Consider the following 19539-nt stretch of genomic DNA (forward strand, 5'->3'; position numbering starts at 1 on the left):
GAAGCAGATTGATTGCACATATATGGCATGTCCTGAAGGTATTTGTGTATTGCGTTTGTCCGTTGTAGAGTAGTTTTTACGCGTGAATGAAAAGGCGAGCATGTTGTTCACATGGTATCATCAATCTAATACAACTTGTATAATGCAAAAAGAGAAGAAGAAGAAGAAGAAATGCTCCATCTTAACGAAAACATGCCCCCAAATCAACAAAAGAAAGAAGCCGAGAAAAGACACGTCTGCTCTACAAGTTCGCTTTCGTCTTGTCGATCTTACGATTCGGCACAATGCGCTTCATAAACTCATCGTCCAACGTCGATTTCTCTTCCAATGGCTTCTTCGCCCACTCCTCATACTCTTTCTCCTCCTCCCACCACCTGTCCATCTCTGCCTTGGTCCACTCGGCTGCAGCCTTTGCGCAGAAGGCGGGCTCCTCTAGAGGCACGAGGTGGCCGCTCTTGGGGTGCGTGACCTCCTTTACGCGGCCGGCTTTGACGCCTCCGCTGCCTCCGACGCCGGTGCCCGTCTTTTCGAGCTTCTCGCGGATGAGATGAGGGGGGGAGACGTCGCTTGTGGCGCCGAAGACGTAGAGCACTGGGGGCCGGAGATGGGGGAGGCGGGATGTGGTGTTGTTGCCCTCGGAGCGGTAGAAGGGGAAGATGGGGGGAGTGCCTGGATCGAAGTCGTGATCAGGGACGCGGGAAGGGTGAGCGATGAGTTTGCTGACGGGGTCGATGGCCGGCCAAAGGGGACGGATAAAGGTGAAGACCTCCTGGTGCTTGGTTGTGGTAAGACGGACAGGGGTCTGGGATTCGTCCTGTTTCGGAGTAGACGGAGCCGAGACGTCGCGCAGGCCGTAGCGGATGAAGAGATCAAGCACACGAGGATCCCAGGCCTGGTAGAACGGCTTCGAGCGGAACGCGGCGGCGGCGGCGGCGCGGGACGGCCAGACTTCGCGGCGGATGGCGCTGAGGGAAGCCGGCCCGCTGTACCTCTCGGGCGAGCTGTTGAGCTTCTTGGGGGCGGTGAAGCGGGCGGAGGCGGGGTCGAGCATGACGATGCCGGCGAAGAGGCGCGGGTGCATGAGGGCGACGTCTGTGAGGGCGTTTGCGCCAAAGGAGTGGCCCATGGCGATGATGGGACGGGGCATGCGGAAGGTGTTGATGACGTGGAGGATGTCGCGGGCGTAGTCGAGCCAGCTGGCTGTGTTTAGAGGTTAGTGTGTTTATCTATTGAATATAGTATATTGTAGGGTGAAATAGATGAAATTGGGGTTGGAGTGAGGTGAAGGATGAGGGATGAGAGAAACATACGGTCATTGCCCAGGTTGGCCACGTTGAGGATGCCGCTTTGGCCTTGGTGAGCGGTATCAGTGATCCAGATGGCACGCAACCGGAGACCCTGCTTTTCCAATTCTTTCAAGAACTCCTCGTAGAGAGGTTCGTAAAGTTCCTGGTTTCGATTAGCGCTCTGCATCATGTCATCTTGAGAGTGAGAAAGGGACAGACCTTTGGAAAGCCATTTGCATGAGATCCCACGATGGTGATGTCGCCTCTGCGCGGAGGGCCGCCATGCCGTGGAGTGTATTGCTTTACGCTGAGCAGAAACGGCTCGTCTTGCGAGACTGCGGTTGCGCGAGGGTATTCCCGGATGTGGGATGCCTGGACGGTGTGCTCGCGGATGTCGAAGACGGAGGAGGAAGAAGAAGAAGCCATGGTGGTGACGCTCTATCTATATACACGTGTGTATACACGGGATATGAAATCCAGTGGTAATAAGGCACAAGGGAGACGGGAATCTTGATGGCGGCTTGCGCTATTTGAATTGATAAAGAGGAAAAGTGAGTGAGAGGCCGTTTGTATCGTGTCGGGAATACCAGGACAGGTAAGAGATTGCTACGATAGATCCTTGGTCTATATGTGAGTCGCCAACTCAGTCAACCTCTGCAGGTTTTATCGCTGAATCTCAACAACCGGGCTTCGTGAATGGGACAGTTCTGGATAGCCTCAGCTCCATTCCTTCAGAAGCAAACGGCAAACACAGGCCGCATGCAAGATGCTCCTTGAGGGCTCTGCTCGGCATAATTGGGGTTTCTGGGGTCCGGGTGGAGATTGAGCCTCGGCAAAGACGATTGGAGATGCCGGTACCTGAAATCGGGAAACATTGAACGCTGAGGCGGATTCGGTTATAGTGGCGTTATGGCGACGGCTGATACCGTTTAGGTGCTGACTAGTGCAAATCTCAGCTTCATTGTCGGGGCAGTAGTATCAATGGAGAAGTGCCCAAGATGCCTTAGTAATAACGGGGAACACGTGAAGTGGAGAGTGTTTTGTTGGTGGTCGTTGTCATGTTGGAAGCTTTTTGACACTTTCACGCCAACTTGTAGAAACCCAGCTGCGAAATACCACGTATCAATGTCCAACGAACAGCATCTCGATCGCATCAATACCTCATAGAGCGACAAGTAACCAATACCCCAAGCCGTTCACGTGTGCGGGTTACATGGACCGCGGAATCTGGGGCATGACAGGGGTCTGCTGTGGAGGCGGTTGGTTGGTTCAACAGCCAGCATCGCAGTAACTTGTAAGAGAGAGATAGCCTCAAGCTGGGACGCACAAACACGGATACAAAGAGAATAGTGCAACATCGATCTTTTGCAGCATTCTCATTCACCAAGAGATATGCCTGCACCAGCACCAACGCCGTCGCCGAGCCTCTTGCTCTTCGTTGGAGCCCCGTCTCCAGCCTCCGTGAACCCCCAATCCTGTACTCTCAACAGCTTTGAGGAGCCTTTCCACACCATATTTGGCCCTCTAGACACCGGCAACCCCAAACTGCGGCAACACACAGACCCGACCTCGGGTATTGAAATTGCATCACAAACACACGCCGTTTGGCGGTCTGTGCCGCTCAACCGCCGTCCTCTTCACACTGGCCTAAGCCAAAACCACAGCATCCTGGACATCTCCTTTCAAGCTCATCGCGACTTCTTCACCACGGCAGACGCTCTCCCTGGAGATGACACCCAATCTTTTGACGGGGGCGACGATGGAGGAACGCTGCTTACACAGTTTGTTGAGGAGTCGCTGGCCGCTCACAACTTGATACCGTCCAGTCAACTAGGCAGCTTCAGCTTGAACACGACTGAAGACACCACAACATCATTCACCACGACCTCTTCAAACGAGGTCTCCCTGCAGGACCCCACACGGTCACTGCCAACGCCTGTGCCGTCGCACCTCTCAGACTTGGAAGACGTCCCTTCAGCAGCTCGCATCCTCGCCCTGAGCCCCCAGACAGTGACGCTTAATTTGATCGTTGCCGTCATCTCCATCGCCCAGCCCCGGACCGTCACAACGCGTTGGGGCAAAACTTTATCGCTCGTGGAAGTCCTGGTTGGTGATGACACCAAATCGGGTTTTGCGGTAACCTTTTGGCTCTCCAACGACCAGGTCTCAACGGGCCAAGTGAGCAAGCTCCGCCGACAAGACGTTGTGTTGATGGAAAATGTGGCACTGCACGTTTTTCGCGGCAAGGTCTACGGCCAGAGTCTGCGCAAGAACTTGACGCGAGTGAGCCTCCTATGGCGAAGCGAAGGGGGCGGCTACTACGATAATAGAGACATCGCCAGACGAACAGCTGCGAAGCATCCTCAACGAGAAAAGACACGGCTCGTCAAAGATTGGGTGATTCAATTTGTTGGGCGAGATTTAGGAGCAACCACACGAAAAGAGACGGGCCGGAAATCGTGGGATCGGCCGCCCGATGATACGCAGTAATGTGAGTCAATCATGCTTCTATTAGTTGTGTCCAAGATCTATACGTGATCCCTAATTTAATTACACTATGCAGCTCAAAATATGCAGTACTATTTGTACATGTCCAAATTCCATGGGTATAGAAAAACACACAGCTCGAAACAAAGCAGTCAGGAGAGTGGAGTGGTAACTTCAGCCGGGTACTTATACCATGGCCGGTGCCATCTCAGTCTTCTTACCGTCCACGCCCTTCTTGACAGATCTCCATTGGAACGCCAGGCAGCACAGGAACGCGCATCCGGCACAAGCAACGGAAATGTAATAAGTATGGCGCAAACCCAGCATATATGCCTTCAGAACAGCATCAAATGCGTCAAGGCGGTCGATTGATGCAAGCACGGATTTGATCTCAGAAGCGCCGCTGTTGATGAAGAGCTGGGGGTTGATACCGAGGTTATCCTTTTCAAGCTGGTCGATGAGTCCATTCTGGAAGAGAGTCTGGGCGACAGCAACAAAAACGGCGCCTCCCAGGACCTGGAAAAACTGGACACAGGCAGTGCCGATGGGAACCCATTCCTGCGTGAGGACCGTCTGCACAACCAAAACGGCAGTCTGGAAACCAGCTCCGATGCCCAAGCCGGCAATGACCTGGTAGCCAAACCACTCCTTGAGCGGGCTGTGGACGTCGAGAGTCGTAAGAAGGCCCGTTCCGATGGTATACAGAATCATGCACGGAATGATGATGTAGTTGTAGTAACCAATGACCGAGATGAGGCCACCCGAGAGTACTGAGATGAGCACAGTGGAAAGGAGCAGCGGCAAGATCTTGATACCAGCAGTGACAGCGCTGACGCCCTGGATGGCTTGGAAGTATAGGGCTGTTGGCTCGGTTAGCACAAATTGTTTGGGTCGCCATCGTTAACGTTCTGGAGAGACAACTCACAAAGATAGTAGACGAGAGGGAAGAAGCCAGCGCCGAAAAACAGACTGAAGAGCATGGCAGGGAGCACATTGCGGTCCTTGAACATGCGCGGCGGAAGAGTTCCCTTGTCGCCCTTCCAGAACTGGATCCCAATGAAGATTGCAATCATGAGGCCAAAGCCGACAAAGAGGCCGATGATCTTTGAATTGCTCCAAGCATATTCCGAGCCGCCCCATTGCAGAGCCAACAGGAGACACACAATGGCGGGGATGAAGATGGCCGTGCCGAGGATGTCGATCTCGAGGATGCGGGCCAAGACGGTCATGTCGAGCGTATCTTCCGAGTTGCGGTTGACGTGCAGGATGAGGACGACAATGAGCATGGCGAGGCCACCGATGGGGAGGTTGATGTAGAAGCACCATCTCCAGGAGACATTTTCGGTAAAGGCACCGCCGAGGAGAGGGCCGGCGACGGAGGCGATTCCCCACATGCCACCGATGAGACCAAAGGCAAGGGGACGCTTGTCGAGAGGCACTGGAGAAACAATCAAGTTTAGCAAGCTGCTGTTTTATGTTGATGATGGGAAGGGAGTTTGAGTGAGGATCATACTTGATAGAGAGATGATGACGATGGAGCCGGAGAATAAGCCCGCCGTTCCAATCTAGCCGTCTCAGTCAGCACCTTGATGTTTAAGCTATTGTGACAACTGCTTCGAAAGGAAACTTACACCTGCAATGGCTCGTCCCACAATGAGTGCCTTGGATGAAGGAGCCACAGCCGAGAGCAAGCTGCCGATTTCAAAGATGAAGATGGCGGCGAGGTAGGTCCACTTGACGTTGAAGTATTTGTATATGGCACCGTACATGGGTTGCAGGGCCGTGGTGGTGAGAAGATAGGAAGAGCCATACCAGCCCTGAATTAGAGTCAGCTATTTTGTACAACAACAACATCATGCAAAGGGGGCAATTGATATCATATCTCAACGACAATAGAAGAGGAAAATATTCAACGCAAAAAAAGATGCACACTCACAATATCCTTGACACTCTGGAACCTCGCGGTAATCGTGCCCAACGCAGGCGCAATGATGGTCTGATCCAACGCAACCAGGAAAATAGCCATGCACAAGGCGAAGACGATGGAAACGAGCTTCAGTCCCTTGGGATAGTTGGCCGCAGGGTCCGTCGCCGTCGTCGTCGTCTTGGTGACATCTTCCATGACGCCTCCCTCCTTTTCCTGGGTGACGTCCTCTCCCGTCACGGCGATTTCCTTTTCGACATGGTCGTTGTCGTGGTTCACGGGCGGCGGCAACGAGCCGCGCTCCGTCTTGTCTGATGAAAGACGCGGAGTTGGCGATGCTGAAGACATCTTTAACTCGCGGTGTGTACAGTATGAAATAACGGGATGAGAAAATCAGAAGAAAAGAAGAACGAAGCTGGTTCCCTGTTAGCTTTTTTTTTCAAAGTCCCGAAGAGCTGAAGAGGCCCAGGCCAGACAAGGGATCTAGGCTGAAAACTGAGATGCCAATGCTAGCGCTTCAGCCTCTCGATCGGCTGCCGTGTTATCCTTCTCTCGTCTGGCATCAACTTTCCCTAACCCTTCGCTGGCCAATGCAAGGTGCAGAGGGGAGATGATAAAGGAAATACGAAATCCAGAATGTGGTACACCTTTTCAGCCTTATACCGGAACAGTCACATCACATCAAATCCAAACCCACACCGAACAAAAACCATCGTCTCATCATTCACCGCAAAACTCCTCGGCCATCGGAATGACTCAAGCCCATGAGATGCACCAACTAGAGTTCCAGCCCATTTACCGAGCAAGACTAGTACAAACACGAGCAAAAGAAGAAGAATTAACAAGCCGTAAATTGAATCCGGGAAACTCACTCCATCCAATACAGCAGAGACACACGCCCCATCCCCACAGACAAGGACGTGGCGAACCTCTTCACGATACAATAGTCTAGGCTATCCTCCCTCTTCCAAGCCTCTCAGAAAAAGAAATCAATGACAAAGACAGCTCCACTCTCCTGCAATCCTTGCTCCTCATACACGGAAATTAAAGCATAAAAGGGATTTTATTGTTTTTTTTTTTTTTTCAACCTTTCGTGCCGCCCTTCTCCTAGGAGAACCAATCACCAACTACAGCTCTTTAGTGTCCAAATCCTGCCCATGACTCAAAGGGAGAGTTTGACTCCTGAAGTAGCTTAGTGGCTCCAAGAGCCAGCTGACCCTGGGAAACGTGGTAGTAAGACGCGGACTTGGAGCTTGACCGATGTCCGAGGATCGAAAGAGATTGGATGAGGGGTGTGTGTGAGAAAGTCTTCTCTACTCCGGGAGAATAAACTAGCTGCCGTTGATATGAGACCGGGGGAGCGTTGGTTCTTATATGTTGGAAATAAATACACGACACGATATTCGAGGAGTTGGTGTTGAGCCTCCCGGTGTAACAGCAAATGCCCTCACAACATAACCTGCAGTCAAGATGTAACATCAAAACACAAGGATCAATACTATACCAAAACTACAGCTCACAGCTTCACGTGCTAAAATCCTTTCTCGAAATCCCATCCATACATACATACGCGTACTGCACACACACTCCTCCAGATCCTACAAGCTTCGCAAACCCGCTAATAAAAAGGCCCAGAAAACCCACATTCTTACAAGGAACCGCATCTCCACCCGCAAAAGCTTAGCCCAACCTCCCCCCAATCTAAACATCTCAGGCACCCTCTCTCGGCCTTCTCCAAGTCCCGCGTATCGGCATCAGACTGGACATGGGAACCGCACATTGTCCGCGCTCCAACCACTTTCGCAATTCCTTCGTAGTGTACGTGTACGTGGCCGAACCAGATGAGCACATGTCGGGTTTTGCTGCTTTAACACCGCGTCACGGCTATTTCTCTCACGGCTGTCGGCCAGGCTAACATCCAGCGCATGTACTGACACTCTCAGACAAAGGGGGAAACAGTTTGGAGTCAGACGGCGTGAAATCTTTTTCCCCCATCTAGTCCAGACAAAATTCAATGCTGCAAGATTTTGCGTGTTGCATTTGCGTATTCCTCGGGTACCTATCCCTCCGCCTTCTCTTCTGCTTCTGGCGCTGGGGGAACCCATACCAGCAGCCCGTCCTTGTCAATCTTCATCCCCTCCGTTGGAATAACCCTCAACACCTTCTGGAAATACTTGTCCCTCACTACCAATCCCGGCCGTATGTAGACGCCTCGTGCAAGCGGCAGCAGGCGATACGTCTTGGTGCGTCTTGACATTGGGAGCAGATGCACCGTCGTCTGCTTCGATCCAGAGAAAGCAAACGCATCGCTTGGTTCCATCACCAATCCGAATGTCAGGAAATGGCTAGATGGGTTTTCAATCGTGATATCGAGCCGAACCAAGCCTGCCTGCTCCTGCGAGCTATGAAGCACTGATGCCAAAACTCTGGGCTCTGTCCCAAGCACCATGTACTGTCCAACCGTCATCGTCGTGACATTGATCGTGTTGCTCTCGCCATCTGCTAATTGTCGTCGTCGTCGCCAGCGGACTACAAACGCCAAATCAATTGCGACGGGGTGCCTGTCGTCCAACGTGATCTTCTGCGCCACCAGGCCAAATCGAGCTTCATACATCGTCTTGGGAGCCACAATCATGCCATCAGCTGAGAACTCGGGCTGGTTCACAACCTGGCACCGTCCACCAGGCGTCACAGCCGTAACTGCCAGATCCAGACCAACTACGTCCAGATCCTCTGTGGCGAACGACGCATAGTGACAGACTAGACACCATTGCTGCGCAAGGCCCCTGGCCTGAATAACATCGCCATCAGACACATCTTGCAGGTCTTCATAGTCGAACAGGCTTGGCCAGGGATCGGGATGAAGCCGCGGCATTAAATCGTAATTTGCTTCAAACGCGTTCACGATATTGAGGTGAATCGGCAGCACTTGGACAATCGGCGTTGCGGCATCTGATTCCAAGTGGTAATCTGCCCGAATCTGTACTTCATACACTGTAGGCGCTGGCGCTGGGTCGAGATGAATCGACAACTCCAGCGACGAAGAGCTGCCTATGTGACCGAGAGCGAGCCCCGTCACTTGCGACTCTTCTTCAGCAGTGTCTGCCTCTCGTTTGTGTTCGCCAGCGTCCACTCGGAACCGAGGAATAACCTTTCCAACAATGCGAATGTCCAACTTCACATTAGCAGAGTCGTCCTCTTCATTGTATAAGCCGATCCGCAGGGGAATCGGCTCATTAGCATAGAACTGGCTGAGGGGCTCTACCAGCCTCAGTTTCATCTTGGGAGGCCTTGGTTGTATATGTAAAATGTGCCCGTCGGGTCTCGACAGCCGTGGTTTTGTCGCGCCTTGAACGAACCATCCTGTGATGTTGCCCAACTCTGACAATGACAGCGTGTAATCCAGCTCAAAGGTATCGGCTTTGTAAGTCAAAACCACGCGAGACGCCGACGCCTGCCCTGCTTCTCGCAAGGGTATGTTCATCTCAAAAACCTGTCGGCGGCCGGGTCTAAGCGTAAGATCGCATTTGCCAGTCAGTTGACCCTCCTTTTCGTCGTCCTTGTCTTCGACTTTGCCTTCGTCCTTTGCCTTGTCTTGGTCCCCGTCTCCATCGTGTTTGTCCTCCTTTTCGCTTCCATCATTTTCCTTGGCATCTCCTGCAAGTTGCTCCGTCAAAGCTACGAGGGTTACGGAGACAGGAGTTTCGGAAGAATTCGTCGGCAAGTCAGAATCGTGTATAAGCGTGATCGGTTTAAGATGTCCCTCGAATTCGATCCGGATTGAAGACAAAGTAACTGGCGCAGCTGCCTGAAGCGCCTCAGACTTTAGCGACAGCTGAGCCAAGCATGTCTCACCAGCCCTGCCCTCTTTAGAGCGAAAAGCAAAGGATGTTGATATAAAAGACGAGGCTACATCATCCGAAATGGTAATGAATGGCCTAGATGTCGATGCTACCCCATCTAATGACTTGGCAAGATCATAATGCCAGTTCTTTCTTCGAGTAAACCCTGAATGTCAAGTATTAGCATAGCTCCAAGCACATGCATCAACGGCATCAGATCAAACTTACGCTCATTCATTAGTTCCCAGTCAATTGCGACCACAATGTCCGCCCGCCCAGTTTCTGCCGCCGCCCGCCTCATTACCCATAGGATCTCTTCAGAGATGTCTAACCACCATTCGGAGCGGAAGGATTTATCTTCCCACAACGGCCTAAGCATGGCCAACACTTCATTCCAGCTGCCCAATGTCGCCATTTCCCTCGCGCACTCTAGAGATATCTCTGCCGCGATTCGGTGCTGCTTCCGCGCTTGAAACTGTCCCCTGGCGTTGAGAAGACAGTCTATCATCATCTGTGCATGGTTGATTCCGTTTCCGTTCAACGGATATTCCTCGTGAGGCGGAGGACACATGTATGTATCATAGCGGATGGCCTTGCTCGCCACCCTCGACGCGGGCGAAGCGTCTGGCGCTCCCCTATCATCGTCAGGTATCCTATGGGCTAATTTTCTGCGAGCTCCAAGGTGGCGCGCAGCTATCCGGTACCAATAGCCCGTATGATGCAATAGTTCCCAGGGCTGCAATCGCTCTCCAAAGAGAGCCTTCTCTGGCTGAAGGAAAATCCTCATGGTTGAGGGCCCTAAGCCCGGAACTTCGACCATCTCAATCATGTTTGCCATCACCATTGCCCACCGAGATTCCCAAGCTTGCCAGCCGTAAGTGTTGGTGCCTCTTCCTCGGCGGTCAACAAAGTCGCTGATGCGGTCACGGTGAGACTGCCATCTCCTAACTGCCAGGCTCGTTTGCCCCATCCACAAATGCAGCCGTAAACAGCGAATCGATATAATATCCGCCAGAAGCCGTGCCTCGTTCCAGCGAGGGCTCCAGCTGGGGATGATATCGAGCACGTCTTGACCAAGCAAAATCTCGTACGCCTGCTCAAAAGATCGAATCGCTGCGTCAATTTCTTGGCGAAACTCGGCGAAAATGGCAGACTTGAAATCATAGCGGAAGTTCCAATCCGGCAACGACAGTGTTTGTGATGTTCCAGAAGTAGGTGGCAACGTCGGCTGAGGAACGATTCCTCGGGATCTCTTCTTCCTAGCGTGTCTCCCGAGATCTCGATAATACTCGATGGCCGTGTTATATAGCAGAGAGAAAATACTATCCATCACCCTCCTCAATTCCGACGGCGATTCCTGCGGAGGAATATAGAAAATGGATTTAGGGTCTAAACCAGTTCCCCTTCGAACACCCTCCAGTCGATCTTGTATGATTTCGGCAGTCAGTTTAGCCTTAGCCTCCGCATCGCCGAGAATGATAACAACCAGGCGTGTCTTGTATCCCGATTCCACCAAAGTCGCTCTCATACCGTTAAGAGCAGACTTTAACCGATTGTCTTGCTGCACGGCAATCTTTGAATCGCTAGTCAAGGTATGGAAGCAAACGAATATGCTGGGTATTTCTTCCTGGTGCTTCCCGATCCACCGCGCATTCATCAGTCCATCAGGGTACAGACCCGACGACGGGCTGAGCGGCGAGAAGGGCGAGTGTAGAATCGGGGTGGTTGTCAACGGCTCGATGGTCTCAGGCAGCGTCGCTCGTCGAGATGGAAGGGCAAAGGACTATATTCAATCAGAAATGCGCTGCGCAACCGGCTCGGCTCCCATTGCAAACTCGTCTTACCCTGCCGACGGTCTTGACACGAAGCCTGTAGTGCTCTTCCCTCGTGACCACAGTCCATGATTTCCCGCGCTCGTCCACCTCTTCAAAGTACGATTCCAAGAAATCCGCTTCTTTTCCCTCGAGAGGCGGCAGATCAGACCGAAGAAGGACGCCCTGGTTGGCCTTGGGAGGCTGGTCTGGCGAATCCGAAGTCAACCCCGACACCACAATCAGCGGCACATTATGATCGAGGCTTCCCAAAGGGTAGCCATCCATGGTGATTAGTTCGGCGTCGAGAAGACATAGGCCAGGCGTCTGTTTCGTGCCGAGGAGCTTCGCATTCAGATCGGACTTGCGCAACTGGTTTCACTTGGTCAGAGGTGGTGGAGCAGCGTTTAACGTTGGCATCACTGGTGAGCAAAAGCTGCCCCTCGTTGCGGCGCAAAGCAGCCCACCTTGCAACCTTGTAAACGAGCGTTATCCGAGGCTTTCTCCAGCAAAAGCCGAGATGTAAAAAATAAAATGAGGAGATGTTCAGAAAACAACAACTAAATCATCAACCAAGTGCACATTTCGACCCGTGAAACCTCGATGAAATGGCACAAGCTCGCAGCATAAGAAGCTCCCAAAGTGACAACTCGATAGACCTGCCATTAGCGGCAACGTTATTAGAGCTCACAGTGAGTTGGGCGGCACAAAACGAACCGGCGCCGGAAGAACGCCGGAAGCCGAACAAGCGCACTTCTCTACCCAAAAATTCAAGATGCAATAGAACGATACAAAACAATCCCTCAATTCAACCACAAACCCACCGATTCCCAAGCGCAACTTCGCAATCTTCATCGCCCAACTCCTCGCCTTTCCCCCTCAACCATGAGACCCACGCAAATCCTCAGCGTGGGCAAATACCGCCACCTCAAGCTCACAACCAAGGACGTCGGCCGCGGCTTCTACAAGGGCAACCGAACAGGATCCATGGGTCGCCACACAAAGTACGGAGGATACCTCATCGAATGGAGCAAAGTGCGCACATACGTTGTGCCCCAGAACCTCGGCGAGTCCAAGGTACGGAAAAAAAAAAAGGAACACACCAAGGCAGGATATTGGGCACTGGCAGAAAGAGATCACCGAGGCGGGAAATTGGGCATTGGCAGAAAAGAGAGCTAACATTTGTGGTTTATTGCAGCTCACTCCGTTTGTCAGCAGAGAAGTTCGATCCGAGCCCGGTGATTACAAGGGCCTGAGCAAAGGTCCCCAGGATCCTTACTTTTACGTCGAGCAGTGGAAGCGATATAACGGCGTTGACTAAGTTGTCTTTTCTATGAACCATACAAACTATGCGAGACGGAAGAAAGAAAGGGCACATCTACGAATAAATACTACAGCAGAAGTCAAGGGTATTCTGCTAAAGTTGTACATATATACACCCTACGAGCATTGTACCACCACCATGTATGATGGAGTCAAACGGTGAATAAGGGGAGAATAGGGATACCATCACGGCCATGTATGATTAGTTACGGTATCTAAACATACACCATACAAAAGGGAAGGAGGAAGAGAGGGAATTAAAAAAAAATAAACTCAAATTCAAATAAAATAAAGAGCGCCACTATTGATGTGGCCAGGATATCACTAGGTATATGCTTGCTTGCTGGCTGGCTGCCTTGCTTTCTTGCCGCCATTCTTCTCCCATTTATTCCCTTCTCTTGACGAAATTATTCACACCTCCCATCTCTTTCACGTCTCTATCTTGACCTGCGGCAATTCTTCTTGTGCTGTCACAAAAGTCTCAATGCCCGGACGCTGTGCTTCGACATTCTCATTGTCTTCAGCTACCCCATTAGCAGCGGCCTTCTCCTCACCCAGCTCTGTCTTTGAGCCCGTTACGCCAACAAATGCTGGTCCAAGCGACGGGCTCATAGGTCGCGAACCAGGCGTCATTGCTGAATTCAGCGTAATCATGCTCGCTGTTTCTGCATCATTCTTAATGCTGAATGGCAAGGCGATGCCGTCAAGGAACGGCCTCTTTCCAGCCACACCCGTGTCAGGGGAATAGTCTGGGCTGAGGAGACCATCGTGAGCTGCCTCCTGCTCTCGGCGCATGGCAATCAATTGCCCCACAACAGTTTCCCCCTCCGTCTCTTCACTGCCGGTTTGATGCTCATCTCGCACAATCCGCTGACGAGAAGGTCTGCGGCTATGTCCACGTTTCTCGCCTCCAGACTCCAACGGAGCCTCGTTATTCAGCTCCGGAGCAACGGCTTGCATCTCAGGTTCGAAATTAGCCTTCTGCTCTCTCTCCACCGTCATCTCGTCATGCTTTGATCCCCAAAGGGACCAGATGGCCAGGCCAAAACTTCTCCTTCTCTTCCCTGGCTGCAACTCGGTACCCAGGGGTATTCGCCCAGCCAATGCAGTAGGCGGCGGACGCTCATCCGCGCCAAAATCTTTATAACCAACAATCATCTCTTTAATGATCTTTTTATGTGTTTTGGCTTTGGCGCTGGCATATTTGTGGTCCCATACGCCCTTGGTTTCTAGCCACTTTCTAACAGGGCCTTCTTTGATGACTCCAATCTCTTCGGGCTTCATGTTGCATCCAGGCAAGTCTTTTTCCAGGGGAAGAGGCAAAATGGCGCCATTCCGGGCTATACGCTGTCGAATCATATAATTCTTGAATGGGGGAAGTGGATCTCCTGCTCTTCCAACCTCTGCTGGGGTTAAATCATCCGCTGGCTCTTTGTCTTTACTCTGGTCTTGCTCTTCCTGCCCCCCAGCTTCTGTATCAGAGCCAGAGCTTGTAATGACGGAAATCGCATCATCATCCATAATCTCAATATCTCTGTTCTGAGCACGAGCCAGGGCCCAGGCCCCAAACTGCGCAATCGACCTGTACATGTACTTGGCAGGGCTTGTAAAGCTCAGAGTCGGAGCAACGTGGCACAGATCGTCCCACACTTGAAGCTGCACATAGGTAGGCTTGTACTTGGCAAGTAATCTCCTTCCGTGATCCGTCAAGTCCGCGTCCGGCGGAGCGTATTTTGTCGGGTTCGCGCACTTGTGAGCCAAGTAAATCTGCTCGTCACGAAGAAGCTCGCCACCTCCGACGGTGATGAGAAGAGGTGGCAGCCCACCAAGCGTCGGCTGCTTGACGGGGCTCACCAACGGGTGTGATAGAAGGGCATTTGTCGTATACATCTAGCAGAGGTTAGGCTCCATTTCCACCCAGGCGGTGAATAACTCAGAACTCACCTGAATCTGGTCCTTCATGGTGATCAGCTCTCCATCGATTGTAACGGTCAAAAACTTTTCCGTCTCGGTGTGAACGCCAGCGCTATCAATGTGAACGCCGGTTTCGCCATCAACTACCGGAACCACGGGATCCTGCTGCTTCTGCTCTAGCTCGGCCGTAGACGGAGCTCGTTTCTTATCCGTCTTCTTGCGCTTGTCCGCCTCTGCCTTGAGCATCTGCACATCATCGTCGTTGGGCGGCGGCCACGCCCTGGATGGCTTATGGTGAAACCCTGACTGTGGTATGTAATCCAGGGGCGTCTCGAGGGCGACGCTGGGAAACGAGTGCGTCAAGTCAACCCAGGGGCTTATGAGGATGCCCCCGGCAGGCAATGGAATGCCTTGGTCTCGAAGAAGGCACAGCATGGACGTTACCATGCCACCACCCGCCGAGTCTCCAGCAAAGATAATCGTGCTCGGGTCTTGCGTTTTCAGCAGATATAGATACGCCGCCAAACAGTCCTGGAGGCCACATGGAAATGGAAATTGAGGAGACAGTCGATATCGCGGTGCAAAGACTCTAGCTTTCAGTTTTCTCGCGTGGCGCTGTAACTGGTACCGATGCTCGTCGACGCTCCCAAAATAATACGCACCCCCGTGTACGTAAAGCATCACGCGACGCAGCGGCTCGTTGTTCTTCTTCCGCTCATTGGCATCCGCCCGCATCTCAATCCACTCGGCCTCCAAAGGCCCTTTCGGACCTCGCCAGTGCCACCATTTCCTGCCCCCAACCTGGCTGATGCCGTCAGGCCCCAGCTCCCCCTCGATCAATTCTGCTGCTCGGCCGAGGTGTTCGTCAGGAATGGTCACGGTCTCCAGCTTGACCCATTGCGGGTGCGGGACCCATTGGGCCGTGAATCCCTGGATCTCTTCGACGGTGTGTTGAGAGGCATACTCGAGGAACGATCGGACAAGGTGCAGCCCCTCGTCGTACGAAAGATGCGTGGTCGGGTGCTCTTTCAAGTTCTTCTTGTTCAGGTACTACAGAGATCCCGCCCCAGCAGAGCACGAGTTAGCACAATTGTCCTCATTAAGAAGCAATCCAAAAGGATCCCCCCTTCGCTTCTTGAACATCAAACACCAGCAACATCAGGCCCGTCGCCATTGAATTGTACATACGTGTGAAAACAAGGTGGTGACTACCGTTGGCGTTACGGCCAGAGAAACCGACGTCGTGTTAAGCCTGTTCATGGCGATCTCGTTTGTCTTCCAGGTCCCATTGATTCGTGCGGATCGCTGGTTTATAGGGAATACGAGTATAAAAGGGACAGCGCAATCTAATCAAGAGACGGGAAAATACGAACACCGACACACCGGCATAAAAAGGGCTGCGAGGTCAAAGCATCTTGATATTGGCATCAGGGGCCCCCATGATGTCATGCTTCATATGGCAAGGGATGATCTTGGCTCCCAGTCCTCGAATGTCGGTTGGGAAAAGAATGCTACTGCATTAGTACTAGCGCGGGGAGCTTGGTTCGCCGGCATGCTAGTGGTCCGTGCACAGGCAATCTGGCACAGAATTTGCGGGCGGGATTGAAAAAAAAAAACACCAAAAGTTTTGTGCAGGCTGGAGGCCGTTTGAATTTGAGCCCCTCCATATCCCCGCTTAATACATTCAAGGCCAGCATCAGCATCATGGCATCTACAGAGGCAGCGCAGTTGCCGCCGGCGGGTAAGTGGGAGCATAGGCATTCATCAGGCCTTGGGACATTGGTTTATTAACTCTGCATAATCCAGCACTCCGGCAGTCCAACTTCGAACAAGCAGTGGCGTGTGCCCTTCACCTATGGCCGGCCCTGACCCTCGCGGTGCAGAACAACTGGGGAGGACCCGACTCTGCGGACAAACGGGACTGGTTTGCTGGCGCCGTTGTCGATCTGTTTTCTGAATTCACCGATGCGCAGCCGGGAGAGACTGCACCGACGACCAGCGCCGCTGATGAACCAGATATGGAGGACGTCGAGACGGTGCTGCTACAAGTTATGATTGACGAGTTCGAGGTCAACACCGATGATGATTCTGCCCTTGAAGTTGCCAGGTCCATTATCAAGGCGCGATCCGAGTGCGCCATTGGCGAATTCAATGAAGAGGTCAAGAAGCTGAGCGAGCGATTCGCGAATCGGAAGGGCGCCAAGGTGGATCAGATGTTCAAGAAAGCCGAGGATGAGGACCAGGATACCGACTGGGAGTCTGGCGACAGCGGCGAGGACGATGATGACAACGGAGGCGATGTAGAGATGGACGAGGCGCCACCCCTGGTACCCGTTGCCAAGGAAAAGCCTGCCCCTGAAATTGACGAGGACGGCTTCATCAAGGTCACCAAGAAGAAGAGGTAGACCTCGAGTAGCAGAAAAACATGAGGGGATCACGCTACCGCCGTGAAGGAGCACATCCCAATCGGCATGATCCAAAACACACAAGTACACAGCGCCGTGACGACTCGACGTGCTGAATAGGCGATAGCAATTCCAAACGCCAAAGTGCCCAAGCTCTAAGAAACAAATTATACCCGCAGACGCACAGAGCAAACGCGGGACGAATTTACTCCCAATCCTCGTCGCTGTCGTCATTATCGCCTTCGCTATCATCGTCGCTGTCCTCGTCACTATCATTCTTCTCCCCCTTCTTCTTGGGCTCCTTCGGGCTGTTTGGCGTCTGACTAGGCAGCTGGCTCGTCTTTCCTGAAGCTGCTCCTACAACATCATAGCTAGCATCGGTTTCCGCCTCGGATTTTTCATCATTGGATTTTCTAGACTCAGCGGGCTTTATGTCTTTGGCCTGGATCGTGGTCGATGAAGCAATAGACTCGGGCTTCTTTCCCTTGGCATCGGCAGCGGTGGTCTTATCGGCTGGAGTAGGCTTTGTGGGCTTTTCGTCTTCCTCGGAGTCATCTTCTTCCTCTTCCTCCTCGGAGTCGTCATCCCAACCAACCTCATCTTCAGCAGACGCGGCTAGAAAAGAGTGTGTCAGCAAGAACTGATTATTAGATAGAATAGGCATAATGAAGCAAAAATAGTAGCATCTGATTACCATCAGCTTACCTTTAAGAAGATCACGTCTTCGTGATTCAGCAGTCTCGATACCATGGCGCAAGAAGTAGTATCTCTTCCAAAAGTCGGCGTAGGGAATCTGGTCCGGCACTAGCTTCTCCATAGTCGCTCGCAGTTCGGGGTATTTGGCCAAGTCGCCGCTGATTTCATCCGTTTGCTTGTCGATATCAAAACCGCTGGTCCATTGGTCGTATTCCGTGGCAGACGGGTCTTTAGCGAAGCTCTCCGGGGACGTGTGGATGACATGTAGCTGGGCCTCGAATCTTGAAGTATGAATCACACGCTTTCCTTGAGCATCTTTGCTCTCAAACATGACCTGGCTGCCTTCGGTTGATTCATCTGGAGGCGCGACGCTAATCGCATCCCGTAAAAAGTCACGAATATTGCTTCCAAATCTAAGCAGAGCTTCGTCGGCGGCATCCTCAGCTTGCTGCAAGTCCTTTAAGCGCTTCGCAGCCTCAGCCCTTAGGCGCGACAGCACAGTTTCAGACTCTTGGGCAGAAGCGCCATCTCCAGCTGCCGGGGCCGTTGTATTCGTTGGAGTCCTCTGGCTATCGTCGGCTTCGGCGTTGGACAAGTCGGGGATGATGGTGGTGAGAGAAAGCGATCGGGTTCTGTTTGCAATGGTTTCTCGCAGACTGGTAAGTCCCTTCTGCGCATCCTCACCAACCTCTGCAAACTCCTTTGAAGCTTGAGTGTAGACGGATTCGCCCTGCAGCAGATGAGCCTCAGCCACGAATAGCGGTGATACGGCGGCAGCCCGGTTGTCATACCTGCTTGATTACATTCCCAAAGAAGCCTCCAATCTTGGCGCCCCACGGGCTTGCGGAGAATGCCTTGTAAGCTTCTTGGATATCGCTGTTCAGGGAAGTTTGCGCATCTTCCTGTTTGGAGCTCTCTCCTGGCTCGTCGGTGTTCTTGATGTAGGCCTCCTCCTGGATATGATCATACGCGAGATCCATGATGGGTAGACGCCGGCTTCGTCCGCGGCGTGGAGAAATACTCCGAATATCTTGATTTCGCTGTCCTTGTCGAAGTTTCCGGTATGAAGCTCCGGAATCTGCTCTCAAGGGATAAACAGGGACATCAGCAGCTGAGCTGGTGTGCTAACGGATGCGGTAGAGGGGGGTGGGCGGGGAGTGCATCGCAATCACGTGAGACTCTAGTACCGGGAGCATCATGGAGCAGTGAAATCCTACCCTGTAAGTCTATATCAGGATCAAAATGCAAACTTTCTGCTCGAACAGCTTCCTATGCATATGAATCTCATGGTGTTTTCTGTACTCAATGTTGGTTATTAGGTCAGCTACTGAAAACCGTATATAACGTATGCACGGAGTAGCTATCTACCAACTTAGTAGGTGTGTGCTTGTTCATTTATCTGTCTACTAGCCTAGTCATACACCAAAAGGGTAATACTGAGAGATAAAGTGAAATACAGCAACAGCGCTAAATGATTTTGGCTATAATCGAAAATATTCACCAAATCCTACCTATGTAAATGCTCACCATACGGACGTGGTATGATTTAGGCTTGAGAAGGTGGAACACTTCATTACTAACTGCCGTTGAGCATGTGACATCAGTCCGATGTTGTCCAGAATGGATACGCATGGCGTGATGGAGTAACGGGGGTAGCATAGGACGTAAGCCGCAGGCATAGGCATAGGCGACATATTGCCTGATGTTGAGCGCAGTAACAATATCTATTCTACGAGTACACCGTAGCTTGTTTGGCGGTTTACCTAAAAACGTAGAGCAGGGCGTAGAACGTCCATATTAGACCGGCCACTCTCTACGTTGTTCCTAATATCATACTATGCAGCGCCGCAG

General features: G+C 52.2%; 8 protein-coding genes across 8 annotated transcripts; 3 read left to right on the forward strand and 5 right to left on the reverse strand.

The window, feature by feature from the left end:
• Positions 1-241: 241 nt before the first annotated feature.
• On the reverse strand, positions 242-1712 carry Triagg1_4031 (uncharacterized protein; the record flags this gene model as incomplete). Its single annotated transcript, XM_062898390.1, has 3 exons — positions 242-1200; positions 1311-1449; positions 1506-1712. The coding sequence occupies 3 exons, from the start codon at positions 1710-1712 to the stop codon at positions 242-244; spliced, it is 1305 nt and encodes a 434-aa protein (XP_062757051.1).
• A 966-nt stretch (positions 1713-2678) lies between these two features.
• On the forward strand, positions 2679-3776 carry Triagg1_4032 (uncharacterized protein; the record flags this gene model as incomplete). The annotated part of the gene is made up of 1 exon (XM_062898391.1): positions 2679-3776. The coding sequence occupies one exon, from the start codon at positions 2679-2681 to the stop codon at positions 3774-3776; it is 1098 nt and encodes a 365-aa protein (XP_062757052.1).
• Positions 3777-3959: 183 nt separating this feature from the next.
• Triagg1_4033 (uncharacterized protein) lies at positions 3960-6045 on the reverse strand (the record flags this gene model as incomplete). Its single annotated transcript, XM_062898392.1, has 5 exons — positions 3960-4633; positions 4699-5211; positions 5287-5338; positions 5405-5590; positions 5710-6045. The coding sequence occupies 5 exons, from the start codon at positions 6043-6045 to the stop codon at positions 3960-3962; spliced, it is 1761 nt and encodes a 586-aa protein (XP_062757053.1).
• Positions 6046-7756: 1711 nt separating this feature from the next.
• Positions 7757-11638, reverse strand: Triagg1_4034 (uncharacterized protein; the record flags this gene model as incomplete). Its single annotated transcript, XM_062898393.1, has 3 exons — positions 7757-9705; positions 9768-11322; positions 11384-11638. The coding sequence occupies 3 exons, from the start codon at positions 11636-11638 to the stop codon at positions 7757-7759; spliced, it is 3759 nt and encodes a 1252-aa protein (XP_062757054.1).
• A 597-nt stretch (positions 11639-12235) lies between these two features.
• On the forward strand, positions 12236-12671 carry Triagg1_4035 (uncharacterized protein; the record flags this gene model as incomplete). Its single annotated transcript, XM_062898394.1, has 2 exons — positions 12236-12427; positions 12549-12671. The coding sequence occupies 2 exons, from the start codon at positions 12236-12238 to the stop codon at positions 12669-12671; spliced, it is 315 nt and encodes a 104-aa protein (XP_062757055.1).
• A 431-nt stretch (positions 12672-13102) lies between these two features.
• On the reverse strand, positions 13103-15847 carry Triagg1_4036 (uncharacterized protein; the record flags this gene model as incomplete). Its single annotated transcript, XM_062898395.1, has 3 exons — positions 13103-14563; positions 14618-15637; positions 15776-15847. The coding sequence occupies 3 exons, from the start codon at positions 15845-15847 to the stop codon at positions 13103-13105; spliced, it is 2553 nt and encodes an 850-aa protein (XP_062757056.1).
• Positions 15848-16291: 444 nt separating this feature from the next.
• Triagg1_4037 (uncharacterized protein) lies at positions 16292-16992 on the forward strand (the record flags this gene model as incomplete). Its single annotated transcript, XM_062898396.1, has 2 exons — positions 16292-16328; positions 16394-16992. The coding sequence occupies 2 exons, from the start codon at positions 16292-16294 to the stop codon at positions 16990-16992; spliced, it is 636 nt and encodes a 211-aa protein (XP_062757057.1).
• A 205-nt stretch (positions 16993-17197) lies between these two features.
• Positions 17198-18668, reverse strand: Triagg1_4038 (uncharacterized protein; the record flags this gene model as incomplete). Its single annotated transcript, XM_062898397.1, has 3 exons — positions 17198-17607; positions 17698-18418; positions 18480-18668. The coding sequence occupies 3 exons, from the start codon at positions 18666-18668 to the stop codon at positions 17198-17200; spliced, it is 1320 nt and encodes a 439-aa protein (XP_062757058.1).
• Between the last annotated feature and the right edge of the window lie 871 nt (positions 18669-19539).

Source organism: Trichoderma aggressivum, assembly GCF_033847375.1.
Source record: "Trichoderma aggressivum f. europaeum strain CBS 100526 chromosome Unknown scaffold_012, whole genome shotgun sequence".
Lineage (NCBI taxonomy): Eukaryota > Fungi > Ascomycota > Sordariomycetes > Hypocreales > Hypocreaceae > Trichoderma > Trichoderma aggressivum.